Below are 20,042 nucleotides of genomic sequence, written 5' to 3'. Positions count from 1 at the left end.
AGGGATTTCCTTTTTTACTTCCTTTGACATTTGGGTTTTGGGTCATTTTCACCAATTTCCCAGAGAGTGATTCACGGATCTTGATTAAGAAAAAATAAACATATTCAGGGGAATATTATGTTTGAGGATTTCGATACATGAGTCTGTGGAATTTGGGGCAGATCTAAATAAAAACTTTGACAGAGTGAATTTAAATGTGGGTTCATGAGGGAACTGTTAAGGGCATAAACTCTACTGAGTGCTAATCTACATCTATTCATGTATTTCTAAATGGATTTATTTTCTTATATTGATACATTTGTAATCTTATCATTGTATTATAAATAGTTTTGCATTAATTTATCCTGTTAATATCCAGTCTGAACGTGTAATTTGGAGATATATCCTCTCAGAAAGTGATTAATGCACATTTGAGTCATTTACTACAACATGTTAACATTGTTTTGTCTAATCTGTGTTCAGAACTCACAACTCTGCTATTCAGGGGACTGCTATTTGTCAAATTTGGTGCAGCTTGATTACTTTAAGGAGTCTATAGGGCCTTGGTGGAGGAATGCGCCCTATTGATTGCTAGTCTAGTTACAATTTAAAGAGAAAGACATCTGTTGTTTAGAATTAGGAATTTTCAAATCCTGTTCTTTTTTATATTTGTGCGTCTGCCTGTGTGATGTGTCTTCTCTGAGCGTCTGTCTCCTCCCGCTCTGATTTTGCGTCCATGCATTTTGTTCCCCTCGCTTCTTCTGGTTAAACACCGATCTGTGGTCCCTGAATCTTCTGCAGTTTTTTAAATCTAATAAGGATCTCTGATGGACTCTCCGAGAACCGGACGCTGACGGGGGGAATAATCGGATGTGGAAACGTGGATTGTAGGTTTTCCTCCTCTGCGCTGGAGTGGACACGGGCTCGGTGTTTTGTTAAGTGATGTATCATGAATGGTGAGCAGTGGGGCAGCGCTGGTCTTTTCCTGGCTGGTGAGCAGCTAATGGTGCGGAGAGCATTTCCTGGCGGGGGAAGACAAACACTTTGGGCTATGATGCCAGATGTGCTGTCAACTTCTGTATTGTTGGCAGCAACAAAGCACACACACCAGGCTTAACCCTCGTCGGGGTATTCACACTCACAATGAAGACCACTGCCACTAACAATTGTGCTCCTTTGCGCCCGTCCGCCCACACGGGGGGGGGGGGGACAATAAAGCTTGAGTTTATTTTTCATATCCAGCATTTCAGCGTTTGTTTCCTCAAAACAAGATAAAACTGTCAGTGCAGTTAGACTTAATTCCTCATCTTCAACACGGCAGTTTCTTAGTTACTATCAACCGTCTTTACAAAACATGACGGATCAGTGTGTGAGCGTAAAGGACATTACAATTAAGTTGAGTCCTTTCTTAAAGATGCTGAGTTATTGTGATGAAAACAGTTGAGATCGTTTCCTGTTCTGACAAGAAAATCTGAATAGGATTCAAGTATCGAGTCAACACACACACACACACACACACACACACACCTTGTAACTTAGTGAGGACACTCATTGGCACGATGGATTCTCGAGCACATTACTCCCACCGTAAAGTAAATGTCTATAACCAAAACTTAACTTTCACCCACTCCCAGAAACCTTCAATCAGCCCTTTGAACACGAGTCAGAAACTGAGAATACGTCAAAAATCTCCTCAGATTCTTATCTCAAAATGGTCCTCCCTAAGATATATGTACAAGTACACACACACACAAACACACACACAGAGAAAGACAGACAAAGGTGAACACAGACACGACACACCCATACATAAATACTGACACGCACTCCCTCCCCCATCACTGATGGAGGGTCGACCATCTGCCCTCGGAAGCAGCGGCACAATGACCACATCACATGAGGCGACTAATGAGCGAGACTTTCTCTCTGCTGTTAAAAGATTCATTCGCTGCCTCTTTCCCTGTCCGACAGCCCCAGCGTGTCTCTGCAGCCCACGCTCATCCCCCCCCCCCCCCCCCCCCCCCCAAAGTAAGGCCCACTCTGTTTGTTTCCAAAGCAGCGGATCAACCGCCTTAGTAGCAATGACTTAATCACCTGTGGCAACACATCAGAAAGGTCGACTGCGTGCGCTGGCTAGGATATGAAACCGTTTTCATTGCATAAGGGTTCGTGGCACAACACCTTGTAGTCGTGTCAACAACAAAAAAAAAAGAAGGGGTGGGGGGGGGGAGCCAGTGTTTTGACACAGTCTGACGCCATCGTGGCAGCAGCCGCACGACGAGACGAAAACAAGCCTCTCACTCTCTGCAGCAGTCGATAGTTCATCTTTTCAGGAACCTCTCACGCAACCCGAGATCGAGGGGAAGTGCGACTCGGCCTGAGAGGACGGCCTCATGCTCCGTGGCTGAGTGGGGGGGTGGAGGCGTGGGAGGTTATTGATCTGGCACTGTGGACATCTGTGGCATCTCTTAGGTGGGTTGTCAGTCATCCGAGAGGGGAAGTGAGGGCAGAGTGGCAGCGGTGTGTACGTGGGACGGAGCAGGCAGACAACAGCGGCAACACAAACAGGTTCACCGGGAGTTCAGCCCGTTTGTCTGCACGTCCAACACCAGCCACTTGTTTTTCTTTCTCAACCCTTTCAGTCATATTTCTGTTTATTTCTCTGTCTCTGTCTCCCTGCAGCCTCGCTCTCAGCCGGCCTGTGTGTGTGTGTATAAGGCTGAAGTGTTCACATGCACTTGAGGAGTTACGTTGGCGTGTATAAAAAAAAAAAGCAGCAGTCAAAGAGATAAGTGGCGCATCTGCAGCTATATTTAAATTATCAAGGCAGTGGAAAATGGGGCTTGCTCGGGCCGAAGAACCACAGACGGTGCCAACAACAATGTAGATGCCTGACATTCTTTCTGAGATGCAGCCAAGCCGCCGAGCTGCATATTTGTGTATTTGTACGAGGTTTTTGTCGAGACGCTGTATTAATTACAGAGGAGATCAGTGTCCGTTGTAAACCTGCCTGTTTAGAACGGGCTCTTCTCTCTCGCCCCCTGTGTTGATGCTCCGGAGCTCCCTGTCATTAGTGAGTCCTCCTCAAACAGCTCGACAACACACTGTCACTTTTTATTGTTTGTGTGCATGATGTCGTTTGCAGAGCTTTTTTTTTTAATAAATAATCTAGATAAACTTCATCCTACCTGGTTTATCTGCAAACGAAGATTTTATATTCAGTTAAAAAGAAACTGAATTGTCTTTGTTACTCTTCAGGTGTGTGAGTTATATATATTATATATGTATAAGTTTAAAGGATTGTCTAAACCAGTGTCATTTTTCTATACATTGAGTTTCGGCTATTTCAGAGGAGCAATCGACACAATCTTCAGACCCAAGTTCACAACTTTTCATGATAAAAGCTCCCGTAATTCAGCTCGATAGGTTTTGTCGAGATGCTGTCACGTCTGGTGCTTAAGAGATTGTCTGATTAAAAAGATCACACAACATAAAATATACATTCAAAGATTTCTTAGCTCCGCGTTGCCCAGGTTTGTGTTCAGATTTACAAATGTTTTCGGGAGCATCTCCCACAAAACCACATCATATCGATACAGGACACACAGCGCGGAGATAGATGGGAGCACTTATCAGAGATGTGCATTATATAACCAAACCTAAAATGGATTCTTTTAAAAACTTGACTTATGTTTTCTTGCTGCCTCTGTGTTACAAAGTCGCTGCGCTATCATTATCTACTTGCGAGATATAGAAAAGCCCCGCCGATGATTTAGATGAGCGATGATGGAAGAAACGATCGTTCTCAGCATGTTATGGTGGCAGCCAGCCGGTGGGCATTCAAACACAGTCAAACGTAATGATTCACGGAAAGGACAGGGGGGGGGGTTGAGAAAAGAGCAACCCGATAACGAAAACCTAGCTGTGCATGATGACGGGAAAGCAGAAAGAGATAAAACACAGTGGGTGTTTCATGAGTCATCTTTACCGGAGCCATTGTCAGAGTCTACGCAGATGATGTTAAGGTGAGTAACACTAATAATAAGTCAGAACAACACAGAGGTGAGTGAGCTCAGGTTACAGGTGCAAGAGAAAGTCTGCTTTCTGTTTACCGGGGCAATTACCGGTGCGTGTGATTACATGCACCGGGCAGGATCCTGTTTGACCTGAGCAGCGCACACATGATAAAGTGTGATTACACGTCTGTGGTAACACAAATTAAAAACCAATTAATTTCACTTTTAGGTTAAACAAAGAGACGTCAACACCTCGTCCAAACCAAAGCTGTACTTCGGAGAGAGGAGAAGATGGATTCCTCTCCCGCTCGTGTCTGCTCATCAGATGAAGCAACAAACCAGCAGCATTACAACACAAAGACTGGAGACAGGCTTCCACAGCCCCAGACAAAGAAATGCCTCCAACAACGTCTAACGCTCACTTTCTAAAACAGAGTTCACATTTTTTGTTTCGCACAACTGTAAAAATGAAAACTGACCTCTTCAAGGGGAAGTTGTGTCAACACCATGACTGCCAGGGAACCACGTGCCCTGAATGTGAAGCGGCCGGGACATAACCCAATGTAAAACCAGTTGTTAGTACAGATTCAACAAATATAAAACATGCTAATCAGGGAGATTTATACATATTTAAGACAATATCTTTATCATCTTTAAATATTGGTCATTTACAAGCTATCATATTTCCCCTGGAAAAAGATTGATAAAAACAGAAGTATCACATGTCATTTAATCTTATGACAGTCAAATGGAAAAGTGCCTATGAAAGAGGAACTGCTGATTTGATATCATGCACTCAAAGTTTGACGTCACTCAAAAAACCATGTCACTGTGTTCTTTGAACGGCAGAAGCAGCAAACAGCAGGAGAAAATGATGACTGCAGCAAAGTTTAATATCTCTCTTTTCCTGTTTGTCTCTCTCTGTTAAAGATATATTTATATATGTGTGTTTGTATGTAAAAGCAGATGGAACACTCCCGAGGGAGACAGGGCCCCCCCTTTAATTCTATTACCTCGCACGCACACACAAAAACACACACATCACTCCAAGACATAAGCAGCCAGTTGATACCGCAGCGGGTTGTTCTTACAGATCCGGAGGTGCCCCGAAGGCAAGAGGCCCATGATGGATCAGACATTGATTTGATTTGAAGTGAGTGTGAAAGCCGCCCGTCCGTGCCCTCTGCCAGAGAGGTGAACCGTGATTGAGCAATGGCTGTCTGGAGGGTTCACTCAGGGAACTGTAAGTGGACAGGCTGGTAGCGGCTGCCAACAATCACCTTTTGTACAAAATCGTCCGGAAATGAATTGTTGATTCACAGAGAAAGAAACGGGGAGAAAAGTTCCCAGCTGCCACCGACCGCTCCGCCGCTGCTTCTTCTGCACAAACAGAGATAGAAGTTCAGGTCAAAGAAAAGTGAAGTATTATGTAGTTTTTGTTTTAAACTGATATTTTTCCCGGGATTAAAGCTGCAATGAGAGTAAATGAAGAATTCAACATAATATTAAAAGCAGACTCGTTGAGGTGAACATTCTATATTGAGTCTGTTCTGTGTGGGAGACTGTTGGTGTAAAGGATCAATTTAAATATTCTTTCTCATGTATTTAATGTTTTCTGTGATTTACTGTGAAGCCCATGTATTTTCTCTAGGAAATGTGCTTTATAAATAAGAATCGATTTATGATGCAAACGCGATATATATAGATAATATAGATTCAGTTTCACCAAATTCAGGCAATAAAAATGTAATTTCCTCCACCAAGGAGGTAATGTTTTTATCAGCATTTGTCTGTTTGTTTATTTTTGTTTTGTCTGTTGGTTACCAGTATTACTCAAAATCTACTGGTGGGTTTACTGTGAAACCCGATGAAAGGGTTTGGTATGAGTCAGGAAAGAACTCATTCAATTTAGGTGCAGAAGCGGATTCCTTTTTTCCCCCACTTTTTCTAAGATTGCGAAATAGGATGTTTGCTCTCACACTTAATTCATGGATCTTGTTGTAAGTTGGAAAAACAACTAGTTGAGCAGAATGATATGTGTTTGGTGCAGATTCAATCAAAAATCTGGAGCTAGTGAATTTAAATGTGGTTTAATAGGGGGGCTGCTTCTCTTAGTGCTGTTCTACTTTTAAAAGATGTGGTAGTTAGCCAAGAGTCCCCTTGTGTTTGCCCTCTGCCCTAAATGACAAAAAACATTGACATGGAATTTACAAAACCCTTTGGAAAACCCTTTGGAAAACCCTTTTCAATGTTTTCCTAGGCTTGATCTGCAACCATGTCCCCTATCTGTCATCTTCAGTGTCCCCACTGGTCTGTTCTCATTAAACTCTGAACAAGCAAACTAAGTTTCTTTTACAACCTGGTTGGCACGTCACTAGACTTCTCTCAGCCTCTCTCCATTGTAACACAACAAATGTCATGATCTTCCTCGAGCTTGAGAAGGTTAAACATTCTAAAAGGGGCTCAGATGATAAATTAGTTTCAAAATGGCAACTATTTATATCAGCTCCCTCCCGAGGCTACCTTCAGACGATGTGTTTAGTGGCTCTGTTGTTGTCCCCGTAATTTTCAGATGCTGTTTTATTTCATTTGCGTGTGTATTTACCATGTTTAATTCTATTTCATGCCTTTTATTTTATTTTAATATAGTTTTATTTTCTTTGGGAAAGTTTGATACTTTTTGAAGCCTCAATTTTTGTATTTGTTCACTTTTTGATCCAAGAAAAACTGAGATGTTAAGTTATATATTTGTTGTTTAGTCAAACCTGTTGGAAAAGTTGGTGAAAGTTGTCAAACTTTTGACTGACACTGTACTATTGTTTTTTTTTCATGCCTTTATGACATTCTCCTGTTTACCACTAATAAAATCCTGGTGCCGGTTATTCTCATCTGACATCCACCTACACACGATGATGAATCCAAACTTCACAGAGAAATCCTAATCTGTCTCCAAAACAGCAGCGAGCAGCTGTACCCGCCGCAGATAGAACCGGTGCCTCTCTGCTCCCTTCGCTGTCTCTTCAGATAAAAGCGCCACCGAGAAAAATGGAGCTGGGAACAGCGGTTGAAAAAGGTTATTAGCAAAAAGCGACGAAAAGATCAAAAGTAAAAGCAGTCATTATGCAAAATGGTTTCTGTCACTGTTTTACTGCAGCATATTACTGAAACGTTATCAACTCTACCAAGGAAGTTTTTGTTCAGTTTGTTTAAATGTGTAGACAAGGAATCAAATAAAGACAGAGCTCAAATATGGTGGGGAGCCTTATTAAGTGACAAAACAAAGGGATCACTGTCCAGAATAAGTTACTGCACAGATAAGTAGAATCAATATTGGAAGAATGCTTAAGTTTTTTTTATATTTTTGCATCTAATCTACATTTTGATGTTTGTTTTTTTTAAAACACATATTGGGTTGTTTGGCCTTGGTGGAGATATTTGCCCAACCGAGGTCAAACACTGTCTTTATTGATGCATTATCTTCCAAATAGAACCTTGAGGTCTAGTGCAGTCGGTAGAAATTGAGCTAACTGCTTAATTATATTTCTGTAATATTTATTAATTCATTCATCCATTTAGACAATGATAATTATTGGGAACGTCTGACAAATCTTAGTTTGAAAATGTCATTTGTAACTTATGAATGGGGCTTAATCAAACAGTCTATGGAGCTAAATCAACATTTGACTTATTATATGACAGGTGGTAAAGTCTGTTAAAGTAAATCAGCAGTTGAGGGGGAGAAATCCAGAAGGTGGTTACCTCAAAGATGTGCTAAAGCACAGCAGTTGAATAAACGTACATAGTTACATTACACCATCGGAAGTTTATACTTTACAGATGTTGTGTAATTGTTTGTCACCAGAATTAATGCAAAAACTACTGAAAACTTGGTGGGAGGATGTGATAATTCATGGATCTTGATGTAAAAATCAGGCAATATTTAGAGAAGTGATAAAAGTGTTTCATTTCAAGGCCTTGTTTCTATAAATGAATCAGTTTATTACGCCGCATGAAAGCTTTTACGTCTCCGGATGAGCAGGGAGTGATTTGTTTTCCAGCTGAAATGTGTCTGCGATAAACAGAGAGGAACAGAAAGAAAAACTTCATCCATAGAGCCTCCAACACTGAAGCACCCCAGTACAGTGGGGCTGACAGGTGGTTTCTGGGACAGAGCCCGGCCGAGGGGGCGCTCGATAACAACAAATTTACAAAATAAAACGAGTAAAGATTTCAAGGACGAGGACGTTGAAGAAGCGGGGTGTGTGTGTGTGTGTGTGTGTGTGTGTGTGTGGAGGTCACCGGGTGCTGTGCAATAAACACTCCAACTACACAAGGCTTTTTATCTGGGTACAAGACAAGAGTAAACAGTGAATCACAGTGAGACGCGGGCGCTGACTGAAACACACACGTTGCTCTCTCGCCGCCGTGCAGATGTTATGGATGATAACCCAGAGGCTTTGTTGACACTCCTGATAATTACTCATTCCGCCAGCAGCCTCACGGCCCTCCTCTCTCTGGCCACCACTGCTCAAAGCAAATATCCAAGTGTCCCGCTGCTTGACACATAATAATCCGTCTCAACCCTCTGAGTTCACAGGAGCTCGCTCCCTGCCCGAGGCCTGGAGCACCTCTGTCTGTCCTCAGCACGGGCAGCACTCCACCGCATCCTGCTCCTCCGGCTCGCAGTGCCAACGAGACGCCAACGAATTCATTAAAAGTTATTTACGGACAAACGGTTTTCGGAGGAGCGTGTGTGTTCCTGAGAGGAAGCCATGTGCACCATTTCCAGAATGAGAAATAAGACTCAAAACAAGCCGCACCTGTCATATCCTGATCAATGGCCCTTTCCTGCGGGGGGGGATACAGTGCTGACAGAGTAGCCAGCGCACCCCCGATTCCATTTCCTGCCATAAACAACTCTTCAGGCACAGTCCTGCTAATCAAAATGTCAGAAAGCCCCAGATGCTGATCTGGCTGCAGCAAATCCAGATGTATTATTTACTCCGCATCTTTGTTTACACATAACACAGTAATCCTTGCAGATTTGGGGCAGTGGGGTGGAGGGTGTGTGTGTGGGGGGGGGGGGGGGGATCTACAGTCTTTAGAAGAGAAAAAAATGGGAATTCTATTGTGCTGAGAGAATAAACCCGAAGGCAGCCGAGTACAAAGGGGCTGCGGGTCCCAGGCGAGCACCTTCAGAATCCGACCGAAGAGTCGGCTGAAGGAGGAAACTCTATCACAGGGCCGAGGGAGCACAGAGAGTTGGTTTGTTCAGCTATAAATACTGGTATTTTCTGTTTTCTCACCCCTTACAAACACAAGGGGCCCCTCCCTGCAGTACAAACACGAAGAGCAACAATCTTCGCCTCCTTTCAGTGGCATCGTGGAGCTCTCTTTTTTTTCAAATAACAGATTTTAGACGAGGTGCTTCCTTTTGTTTTCACGCTCGTTTAGTGTCACATCGCCGACCGGCGCCGGAGGAACACGCTCAGCGGAGAAACCCTGCACCTACCTGCATCTACTCCAGGTAGAGCAGAAAGTTGGCACGTCGTTTAAATTGCTTCACAATAAGGCTCCAGCCTGAAGAACAGGCAGTGATTAATTTGTGTGAGTCATGGAGCGAGAATGAGACACGAGGGCAGAAAAACAAAAATGTCTTTTGTGTGCGTTTAACGACAGTGATGGTTTATGCTCCCCTTTGCCCTTTACCTGGAGACGGCAGGAAGAAGAACATAAAACAACTATTTGTTTTCTTGTAGCTTCAGGCAGCTGACGTAGACGGTGTCATCTGTCAGACGAGGAGGCACCGGCCGGAGGCGCGGCAGCATCCCTCTCACCAGGTCTGAGAGATGTTTCTCCATCTCTGCTTTGTTTTGGGTCCGGTGCCGGATGCTTGCCCCCCCCCGTCCTGGATCAGGGCCCCCGTGTCCAGGTGGTGCCCATCGACGGGGACGCTCGCATGCACAAATCCAGCTTGTCAGTTTTCCATCCCACTGTTTAAATAATAAATGAAGCCCGTCTGAGTGGTGCAATAAATCAGCACTAACACCAAAGGTTAAAAATGTTAGGTATGCTTCATTAACCCAAACCCTGAGAGTTTGTGCTCAACTGTCGACTTGTTTATTATGACACTCCTCAGAAAGAGATGCTGAGTGACAGCACAGCATTGGTTCTGACTTATAAGCAAACAACAGTTCTTCAAAACATCAGAAATAAAAGATAAACTATTATTAAATAATAGGGCAAAATTGAATGGATTTTTCTCTCTGGCTCATGCTTCACCTTTCCATGAAATTTCAGGGGAATCAGTCGAGTAGTGTTTGTGAAATCTTACAAACAAACCCGTTTGGAAACATCCTTGGCAGAGGTCATTTAAATAATCCTTTTAGAGAATAAATGGATCCTTTGCTAAATAAAATGTAACCAATAACAGATTAGTTTATTTTGATTTACAGTGTTCAATAAACGTGTGAGTTACTGAAGACGAAACTTTATATCTGCCTCGTCTTTGGGAGATTGAAATAGAACAGATGCTGACATGTAATTTAAAAAACCCTTCTCCTTCAGGACTCTTGATGTTTGAAGTAATGAGGCAGTCTGGCCTGACAGCAGGTTGAATCTCACTCTCCCTCCTCTGGTCACTCGACTCTGGAGGGAGCTTATCTGCTGTCATCTGGCCCATTGTTCCCATTATCTGAGGTGATCAGCCCCTGTTCGCATCTGAGCACCTCCTCCACCGTGCACATGCAGCCAGATGGAGGACCTCCACCTGCAGAGAGCTTGAAAGAGCGCTCGCTGTGATCTTCTGTCGCATGGAGATTGCAGCGCAGGGATCTCCCCCATGGTCCGGATGAAATAGCATCTAGAGGAACTGGTTGAGTTCCCACTATACATGCAGTGACAGATGTATAACCTTGTTTCCCCAAATATTCCAGAAAGGAACTCATCATGCAAATTATAACATTAAAACATTGAAACGTGGGGGAGTTTGCATTGCTTTGGGTGATGTATTCACATGAGAGACAAACTCCACGAGGCAGAGGAGGCTGTTTTGTTTAATGCTACTGTTGCAAGGCAAAAACCACAGTGGAGACGTTGGCGAAAAAGGAAAGTGAACCCCGGTTGCGTTTATCATGGACTCATAGAAAACACCCTTCCTATGCCACAACTAGCTGCGTTTCTCAACCAGCTGTCAGGCTTGTTTTGGATCTGTGCCACATGGAGGATATATTTACCCCCCCCCTCTTCCTTAACTGCTCGAGGGTAGTGTCACCCATTTTCAGTTTTTTATTGGTTCATGCCCTCTTGACTTATTCTGCAGGGAGTCCGTGTCGGGACAGGCAGCAGCAGGATCCTGGGTAATCAGTGTGAAAATGTTATTTGGAAATTAGAAAAAAAGAATGTTCGCTTCCAGTCTTTTGCCCACCAACGTCGTCAGACTGGTGGTCGGGAAGCGTCTTAGTATTCAAGTGAGGAAAACAAATCTCCTGGGCTTCATTTTGAATGGGAGACCAGTGTGTATCACCATCCCACTGTGCTCCCCCAAAAATAGCTTTAGCAATAAAGTCAGTCAGAATATTGAATGCACTTTAATCTGAATATGGAGATACATAGTAAGGCGAATACTGAAAAGCTTTTTCTAATTGGGTGATGAGACTCCAGGAAGAGTTTGGGGACCTCTCCTCCTGCACTGACAGATTTTAAAACTTTGTTCAGAAGACTCTGGTTAATAAACAAATTAAAAATCATCGTTCATATGGACGGAGATTAAAACTGGAGTCAGAACACGTTTTAGTTTGAAACGCCATTTTCCAACTAAAACGATTTCTCAAAACACAAGAAATCGTTTTAGTTTGAAACGCCGTTTTCAAACTAAAATGGTCACAGAGAAGTCGTCTTCTACCAGTTGTCAGTCAGCTCACATTCTTGTGTTTTGGGGGCGTGGCTGACCAATGGGAGGAGGTGGGATTTATCGGTTGCATAAAGTGTAGCTTTCTGCCGCTAGTTTTTCCAGGATTACCAACCCTGGCTTTAAAGCTCAAATCCCCACCAGTGGAATAAACTAATGCATCCATTCATCTTGCTAACACAGAATTTAAAATGGAACTATCTCATGCAGAAATATCATTAAACAGCTTCACACTACATTATCAAACTCTCAAACACAGGAATGCCGAGAGTAATAATTAATGCCAGTTCTCTTGAGCTACAGGCAGAGTTTCTCCACATCCCCTTGAATTTCATCCAGTAGCAGTGTGACCTTGACTGAGGTCAGGAAAAGGATTTCTTTATTTTTTTTAAAGCTCCAGAAACACTTGCAAACCCTGCAGCAAAAGTAGGAAGTTTAAGTGGGTGTCGTTCAAAGATAAGGAGCGAGCTTTGTCTTTAAAGTGAAGTCCATTGTTCAGAACCTAAGCTCTTTCTCCAAACACAAACATTTTAAAGCAAGCAAGCAAAATGGAAGCTTTCACAAATATTTTTCTTTCTGTGTAGAAATATAATCCTCAATGTTTATCCGTGCCAGCTCTGTGATGGATTTCCACTGGCACTGACAGCTCCTACATGTCAGTCAAATGCTAGCTAGAGACTCTTTGTGAGATTACGGTCACTCCTGCACGATATCTGCATCCGACTCCTGTGATAGGTTTGAGTATCGTGTTTCTGGTGTCAGGTTTTACGCAACGAGGCTTGATTCGTCTTGTCTTGGCAGAAGACGAAAACCCAAACACAGACTCGGAGAGCATGAAGGGTGAGCCGCTCATCTTCTTGACTGAAGACCACCCCGCCGCCCCGCCGCCCCACAACCAGCCTCCTCCTCCCACTGGAAAAAAACAACAAGCCCTACACGTCAACCATGGAGGGATGGGAAAACAAAAGCGCCCTGAGAGAGCCTCGGCTGATAGATAGATAAAGAAGTTATGCATTCCTGGGTGAATAATGAACATAACTCAATGCACAAACATGCAGGGACATTCAGATCTTCTTGAGTCATTTATAAAAAAACATCAGATTCCACTTTTCAGCCCCCCTGGGAATATTACAGAAGTCGTGGCATTTAAATAAACAGAGATAAATACAAAATATATGCCGCAAAACTGATTTAATATTCAGACAGATTCTTTATATCGCGGTGACAGTGTAAATAATGAGGGTGGGGATGCCTGATGGAACAAACAGTGCTCCTAATATGTTTTTTTTCCGCAGTAAATCAAAGGAGCAGTGCGACTATCTCAACACACATTAAAGCCTCTTCTCTCACTGTAACACAATGCAGTCTAATGCATCGTCAAGCACACACACTTCTCCTGTGCAATGCAGGCCATTGAGTCGAAATACACGACAACCGCTATTCAGTGCTCAGACAAGAGATTAAAGGCATTCGAGTTGCCCAAAACCCTATTGTGCATGGGAAACACCCAACGTCAAAGCATCAAAGGCTCCATGTTGTTTTTCCATGTGTTGATTTAAGAAGGGGAAAAAAAGGTTTGGTGCAGGAAAGTGAAGGTGATATTTGAGCAGAGGTATCATTATGAAAATGTAAACCCTTGCCAACTTGCTGTGGGGGGGGGGGGGGGGGGGGGGGGGGGGGGGCAGGGATGAGTTGGAACTGGAGGGCTGGCGTTGACTGAACAGCACTCCCTCATTCTTCTCTTTATCTCCCTGGCATTCTTCTGCTTCATTTCAATAGCCATTCTTCACCGAGGACCCCCCACCCCCCCTCTTCCCCCCCCCCCCCCCCCCCCCCCCCCCCATTCGCTGTCGTTCACACTTCTTGTTATTTGTATTCTAAGTGGCTCACAGATCCTTTGTACTCCGTGGACGATAGAGATCTGAATCCTCACGCCGACTGTGGAGGCTGCAGATATCCTGCCGAAGCAAAAACAAAAACAAATTTAGGAAAAGATTCTTATTTATTATGAGGAGTGAAAACTCTCCTGTCGAGATCCTGCAAAACAACGAGCTCCATGTACACACACAGACGCCGAGAGGTGCACTGGAAAACTGGATTGACAGCAGTGCGCTGATTGCACGTAGCCTTTTCTTGAACTTGTGTTGTTCTTTCATTAACTACATTACTTATTTAAAGTCAATGAGCAGGAAGTTATGTGCAAAAACACCAAATCTCATGCTAAGTCAAGCAGAAAACCTGCGTAACAGTATTTTGATCCATCTGGGCCTCCATCCAATCCCACCTTTGGCTTCCACGTGTCCTGCACCTTTCGACATCTCATGCATCCTTAGGACCTTCTTTAAATCGCACCAGAAATAAGAATACATAACAGCAAGCTTGAATTGGAGGTAATTATTCCATATGTAAGAACAACAACATTCATGTCTTTGAACACTGTAACGCTTGGTTTGTTGTTTGGAGTTGGAATCGTCACGTGACAATGTCAGAACTGAAATGTTTCACGTTAGTAAAACGCTCCAGTGTCCCACAGCTTCACTCATTTCAAGAGTAGAAAACACTGGTTTCAGAACAGATGAGAAAACATTATGCTGTTTAAAAACAAGCTAAACTTCAGAAATCCAAGTAAAAAAAAAAGAAAAAGGAACCTTCAAGCAGTGAGTCAGTGGAATTTCACTCAGTAGAGAGGGTGATTTTGGGGGGGAATGTGAAAATAATAAACGATATATTCATGTATTTCAGCAACGCAGATGAAATCCAGGGGTCCTGCCTCCAGACAGATAACACAGCAACTGTCTGTGTCTGAATGCCGTTGATAAGAGCATCATACCAATACAGTGGCCTTTCTCTGGGCTGCAGATTCCCCCCCTGTTCCTCTCCTCGGGAGTCTGACTGCAGGTGGATGTGAGGACGCCGAGCACAGAGGATTAGTCCTCAGCCACTTTGATCAGGCCAAATTCAGGATAACTGCATTCATTTAAACCCACTGACATGTTTTTAACACGTCTGCCGCAGCTGAATCTGTAGATTGTTACAGCCACTGACGCTGTGTTATTATATTAGGGCAATGATCACTGGGCTCATCGTTTGTTTATTCGTCTGCACCGATGCATTTTCAACTTGTAAATCAACCTGTGTGAGAGTTTCCTGGGTTTTTCTGGCCACTCTCCTCATTCTGAAGAAACAGAAAATGAATAATGTGTATTTTTCACAAGAAAAATACAGTTTCCCCCACAACAGGGGATTTCAGCCTCACCAGCTGTGTGGAACCGAACATTTAAAAAATAAAAGACTTCCTGATTTGAATCACTTTTCCTTTCCTTTTCTGATTTTCTCGGTAACAATCATATGCAGCTAGTCTGCACCGGCTTCGTACTCTGTGCCAGTCACTGTGTTTTATGCTCACAGGAAATCACCTTTCAGCCACAACATGTATATCTGTGGTTTCCACAGGTGGTGATGTTTATGAGACTGTAAAGTGTAATGTAGCTGTAACAGAGCGGTTAAAGTTGCTTAATTTTACCTTAACCAACCTCTGACATCGTAAGAATAGAAAGTTGTGAAATGCCTCCCGTGCTTGAATGTTTTTTTTTTTAATATTACAAGCTGAAAAGGGGAACGAAGAAAAAGCTTATTATCATAACTCCTAATGCAAAATAGAGACACAAATGTTGTCCTTTGAAATGTGCTGACGTCCTGCTGCTCGGCTCTCGTGCAGCTTCAGGGAGATGACATCAGTCGAATCAATGATGCGGCTTGACTCGCTGAATCCATCACTTCTCTCATATATCAAAGACATGAACGTGCACGCCACATGGAGGATATTGAGTTTCATGGCACCGCCAGCTCCGTCTGTGAGGAGGGTGGCTGAGTTTCGTGTGGCCTGGGCCCTGTCATCGCTGCCCTAACTGAAATCAGAGACTTAAACATCTCACTTGCAGACGGTTTGGATAGAAATCCCACATTATAGGGCGTGTGGCTCTTTTCAAATACACCGGGGGGAGGTCACTTGGAGCGCAGACATAACGCCACTTGAGAAGTGACAGGGTGTGTGTAAAGGTGAGGACAGATCCGGACCTCAGCTGATGAAAACTGTCATAAGACCCAGTTATGAAGTGATTTGTAGAGAGGAAGACGAGACGAGGAGGAGACTAATCTTAATGTCATTCCTTTGCCCCGTGCACTCCGAGGGGGGATGTGGAGAATGAGAGACGGCTGAGTTATAAACCAGAGAAGAGTGTAATCCAAAGATTGCTCTAATTTCCCAGTACCACCTCCTGGAGGGACGTCTGAGGACTTAACATAGTATCTATTACTTTTACATCAGAGACTGTATAGAAACTTTGCAGCGTGCTTCTTAAGCTGTGGAAACACAATGAAGGTCTTCAGTTAGAAAGAATATTATTAAACTGACATCTGCCTCCATAATAAAAAGAAGTCCCTGCAGGAATTTAACTATCTCTTCATACAGTTTAATGTTGTTGTTGTTGTTCTGTTTAGATGTTTTTAAAAGATTATATCTGTGACTTGGAACATTATAAATGATTCCCAAGACTTGCCAGAACAATTCTAATAAAAAGAAAAGTTCTGTGATTCAAAATTTGCATCGAATTAGTCTTTATGTTCATATAACTATTTTAAGTTTAGTTTATTTTAGTTAAATTTAGTTTAGTTGGTTAATTTCTGTGTAATAGACAACAACTAAACATGTCACACTTACATACACATTGCATGCACAAATAAAAGCGCAGAAGAAGCACAATATTTTACTTCCTGCCCTTATATAGATGACATAACATAAATACAGCCACCCTTTTTTTCAACTTCCTTTCTTTTCAAAAATCACCTTGAAAATCCTCAATAGCTTAAACACTAGCTGTTATCACGACATAAACAAAGAAGTGCACAGTGTTTCATTATTTTCTCTTATACACTATACTTTGTAAAATGAACTAATCCACACATAAAGAAATACACATCTGTTTTTTTGTAGAGCATAGATAAGTATTCTTGAACTTATACTTCTTCCTCTGATCCTCGTCAGTTGATGTTAATGTAAACTTCTGGTTTTTAAGTGGCGACTCATTTCAAGGTTTTTAAACATAGCCGCTAATATATTGAAGCAAAACTACATCTTTAGGTTTATACACATGTGGCATGATGAACAACAAAATTAGGGATAATGGCTCAGACCTGAGGCTAATCTATAATTTAGGACTAATATAACCCTTCTGTTATGCCATTAACTAATTTACCAAGGTGGCCTAATAATTATATGAAACATCACTTTTCTTTCTTCCTTTTTTTTTTTTTTGACAGAAACAAACTTTCCCCCAGAGACGCCCTCACCTCACGCAGACGAGCAGCTTTAATAGTCGGGCCGTTTTTGGAAAGTAGCGCAACCCACTGCTCCTCCTCACGGGGGCGGGGTCACGAGACCGGGGGGTATTTATTGTGTTGGTGTCTCTCGGAGAACAGTTTGACCATCAGGACAGCAGACACACACACGCGCGCCCACAACGTTACAGGCAGAGTGTAATCATGCAGGTGAGTTTCTCTGTTGTGGCTTTTTTAACATGCAGCATGTAATGTGTGTTTCTGCTTCAGGCTGTTTAACGGTAATTGCTGCAGTTTATCATCTGTCACCCGTGTTTACTAAAGTTTAATTCACCATATCCTCACGTATTGTGTCTTTCTTTTTATAATAGTGCTTTTAATGATAAAGTTTGCACCGAGGAGAAAAGTCAAAGTCAAACTTTCTCTAACCAGAAATAAGGGATTAGATTTAGATTTGCTTTTTTGCTCAGGAGAATTCTTTCCTAGATTTTCAATGTTTTCTAACTTTGTTTCCTTCTTCTTCTTCCAGTACGACTTTGCATACGTGTATGAGAACGGCACTGACAACATCTCGGAGGAGTCCGGGGATTATGACCTGGGTCTCCAGGAGCCATGTGGGAGCCTGTTGAGCAGCAACTTCAACTCAATCTTCCTCCCCACCGTTTATGGAATAATCTTCATCCTGGGCGTCATCGGTAATGGATTAGTGGTTGTTGTGATGGGCTACCAGAAAAAGCTCAAAACCATGACGGACAAGTACCGGCTCCATCTCTCTGTGGCCGACCTCCTCTTCGTGCTCACACTGCCCTTCTGGGCCGTGGACGCGGCCAAATCCTGGTACTTTGGAAGTTTCCTGTGTGTGTCTGTGCACATGATCTACACAGTCAACCTGTACAGCAGCGTGCTGATCCTGGCGTTCATCAGCTTTGACAGATACTTGGCAGTGGTGCGGGCCACCAACAGCCAAGCCATGAGGAAGCTGCTTGCGGACAGAGTGATCTACTTGGGAGTGTGGCTTCCTGCGGCCCTCCTGACCGTGCCCGACATGGTGTTTGCCCGGCTGCAGGACACAGGGTCTTCAAACTACCTCTTCACAGATGAGAGCATGGAGACCGGAGAATCCAGGACTATCTGCCAGCGTATCTACCCACAGCAGGACAACCACATATGGGCCAGCGCATTCCGCTTCCAGCAGATCCTGGTGAGCTTCCTACTGCCCGGCCTGGTCATCCTCATCTGCTACTGCATCATCATCGCCAAGCTGTCGCAAGGTGCCAAGGCCCAGGTTCTGAAGAGGAAGGCGCTCAAGACCACGATCATCCTCATCGTGTGTTTCTTCTCCTGCTGGCTTCCGTACTGCATCGGTATCTTCTTGGACACGCTCATGACGCTGAACGTGATCGTTCCCTCCTGTGAGCTGCAACAAGTGGTGGAGATGTGGATTTCTATCACGGAGGCGCTGGCCTATTTCCACTGCTGCCTGAACCCCATCCTCTACGCCTTCCTGGGAGTAAAGTTTAAGAAATCCGCCAGGAGCGCTCTGACCCAGAGCAGCAGATCAAGTCAGAAAACGACTCTTATGACTAAAAAGCGAGGACCGATCTCATCTGTGTCGACCGAGTCCGAGTCTTCAAGTGTTTTGTCAAGTTAACAAACCCTCAGGACTGGAGTATGTGACTTCATATTCTCAGGAGAGAAAAATAATTAAGCTTTAATTTCAAAGAACTAACTACATTTTGTACAGATGTAAAAATAGATTTTTTTTATACAGTTTTATTTGTTTGCTTTGTGTCCTGCTATTTTGTGTCTTGTGAGGGTTTTCTATTGTAATGTAAGTTTGATGCTCCTTAGAGCAGATTGTATCTTAAGACGATGCCTCAATTCAACTCATTCAGCTTAAAAATCCTGGTCCATTTTCCCAGTTTTCATCTTTACAACCAGTGTCGCTGTACTGGGCATACGATGCCCATTTCTTCTTCTTCTTCTTCAGGGATTGGTAGCTGCTTTTGAAAACCTGTACATAGTTTGTAGCATTTGTGTGTTTCGCACTTACGTTGTGTGATTATCTGAAAGCTATTATTTATTGCTGTCACTCACACTGGAAGTTTTGTAAAATATAGAAAGTGCATGCTGTGTTTTTCTACCTTGTGTTTTTTTATGTAAAGAATAAAAAACGATTGCAGTGCTTCTCATAATGACAGTGTGGTGTTTGTCTTCACCTAGAACCAGCTCCTCCTCCCCTCAGGGGCCGGGGAGGGGGATGAGGTGTGTTCCTGTGTGTGTGTGTGTGTGTGTGTGTGTGTGTTTGGGGTGGGGGTTGGGGGTGGGGGTGAGTGGCTCTTAACACAAATGTCTCCACCTGATCTGGCAGTAAAGCAGAGGGAGGACTGAGCAGACAGGCCCTGTAATTGCAAGAACATCTGTGCACTTTTACATCTTAAGCAGCTATTGCACAAAAGCTAAACTCCTGAGTTATAATTAGCACCCACAGGCCTGCTTAACAAAGAAAATAGCGTGTTAAGTTCTCCTTTAACTTCTCTCCCGTTTCTTTTCACTCTGCAAGAAATAAAGCCCCCATTATTTACGACAAATAAGTTTAATGCTCATTACCTTTCCGGAGTGGGTCAACAGGTCAGCTCGGCTATTCCCCAACTCACAAAACAGAAGTAGACATGGTAAGACTCACAGATGATATATTCTGAGGATGCAAATAGACAAAGTTGAGGACTCATGCAATATATCACTGGTAATAAATCTTTTGGAATGATAAAGTGACAGAGTAAGACATAAAAATGACAAGT

The 20,042-nt window shown here is 43.2% G+C and overlaps 1 protein-coding gene across 1 annotated transcript; it reads left to right on the top strand.

Annotated features, from left to right (window-relative positions):
* The first annotated feature begins 17,289 nt into the window (after nt 1–17,289).
* cxcr4b (chemokine (C-X-C motif), receptor 4b) lies at nt 17,290–19,436 on the top strand. The gene is made up of 2 exons (XM_053440178.1): nt 17,290–17,451; nt 17,771–19,436. Exons 1-2 carry the CDS (start codon nt 17,446–17,448, stop codon nt 18,890–18,892), a joined length of 1,128 nt encoding a protein of 375 aa, XP_053296153.1. The 5' UTR covers nt 17,290–17,445; the 3' UTR covers nt 18,893–19,436.
* The last annotated feature ends 606 nt before the right edge of the window (nt 19,437–20,042 follow it).

Source organism: Pleuronectes platessa, chromosome 14, assembly GCF_947347685.1.
Source record: "Pleuronectes platessa chromosome 14, fPlePla1.1, whole genome shotgun sequence".
Lineage (NCBI taxonomy): Eukaryota > Metazoa > Chordata > Actinopteri > Pleuronectiformes > Pleuronectidae > Pleuronectes > Pleuronectes platessa.
Note: the sequence above shows the minus strand (reverse complement) of the source record. Positions and strands in the feature narration are given on the sequence as shown.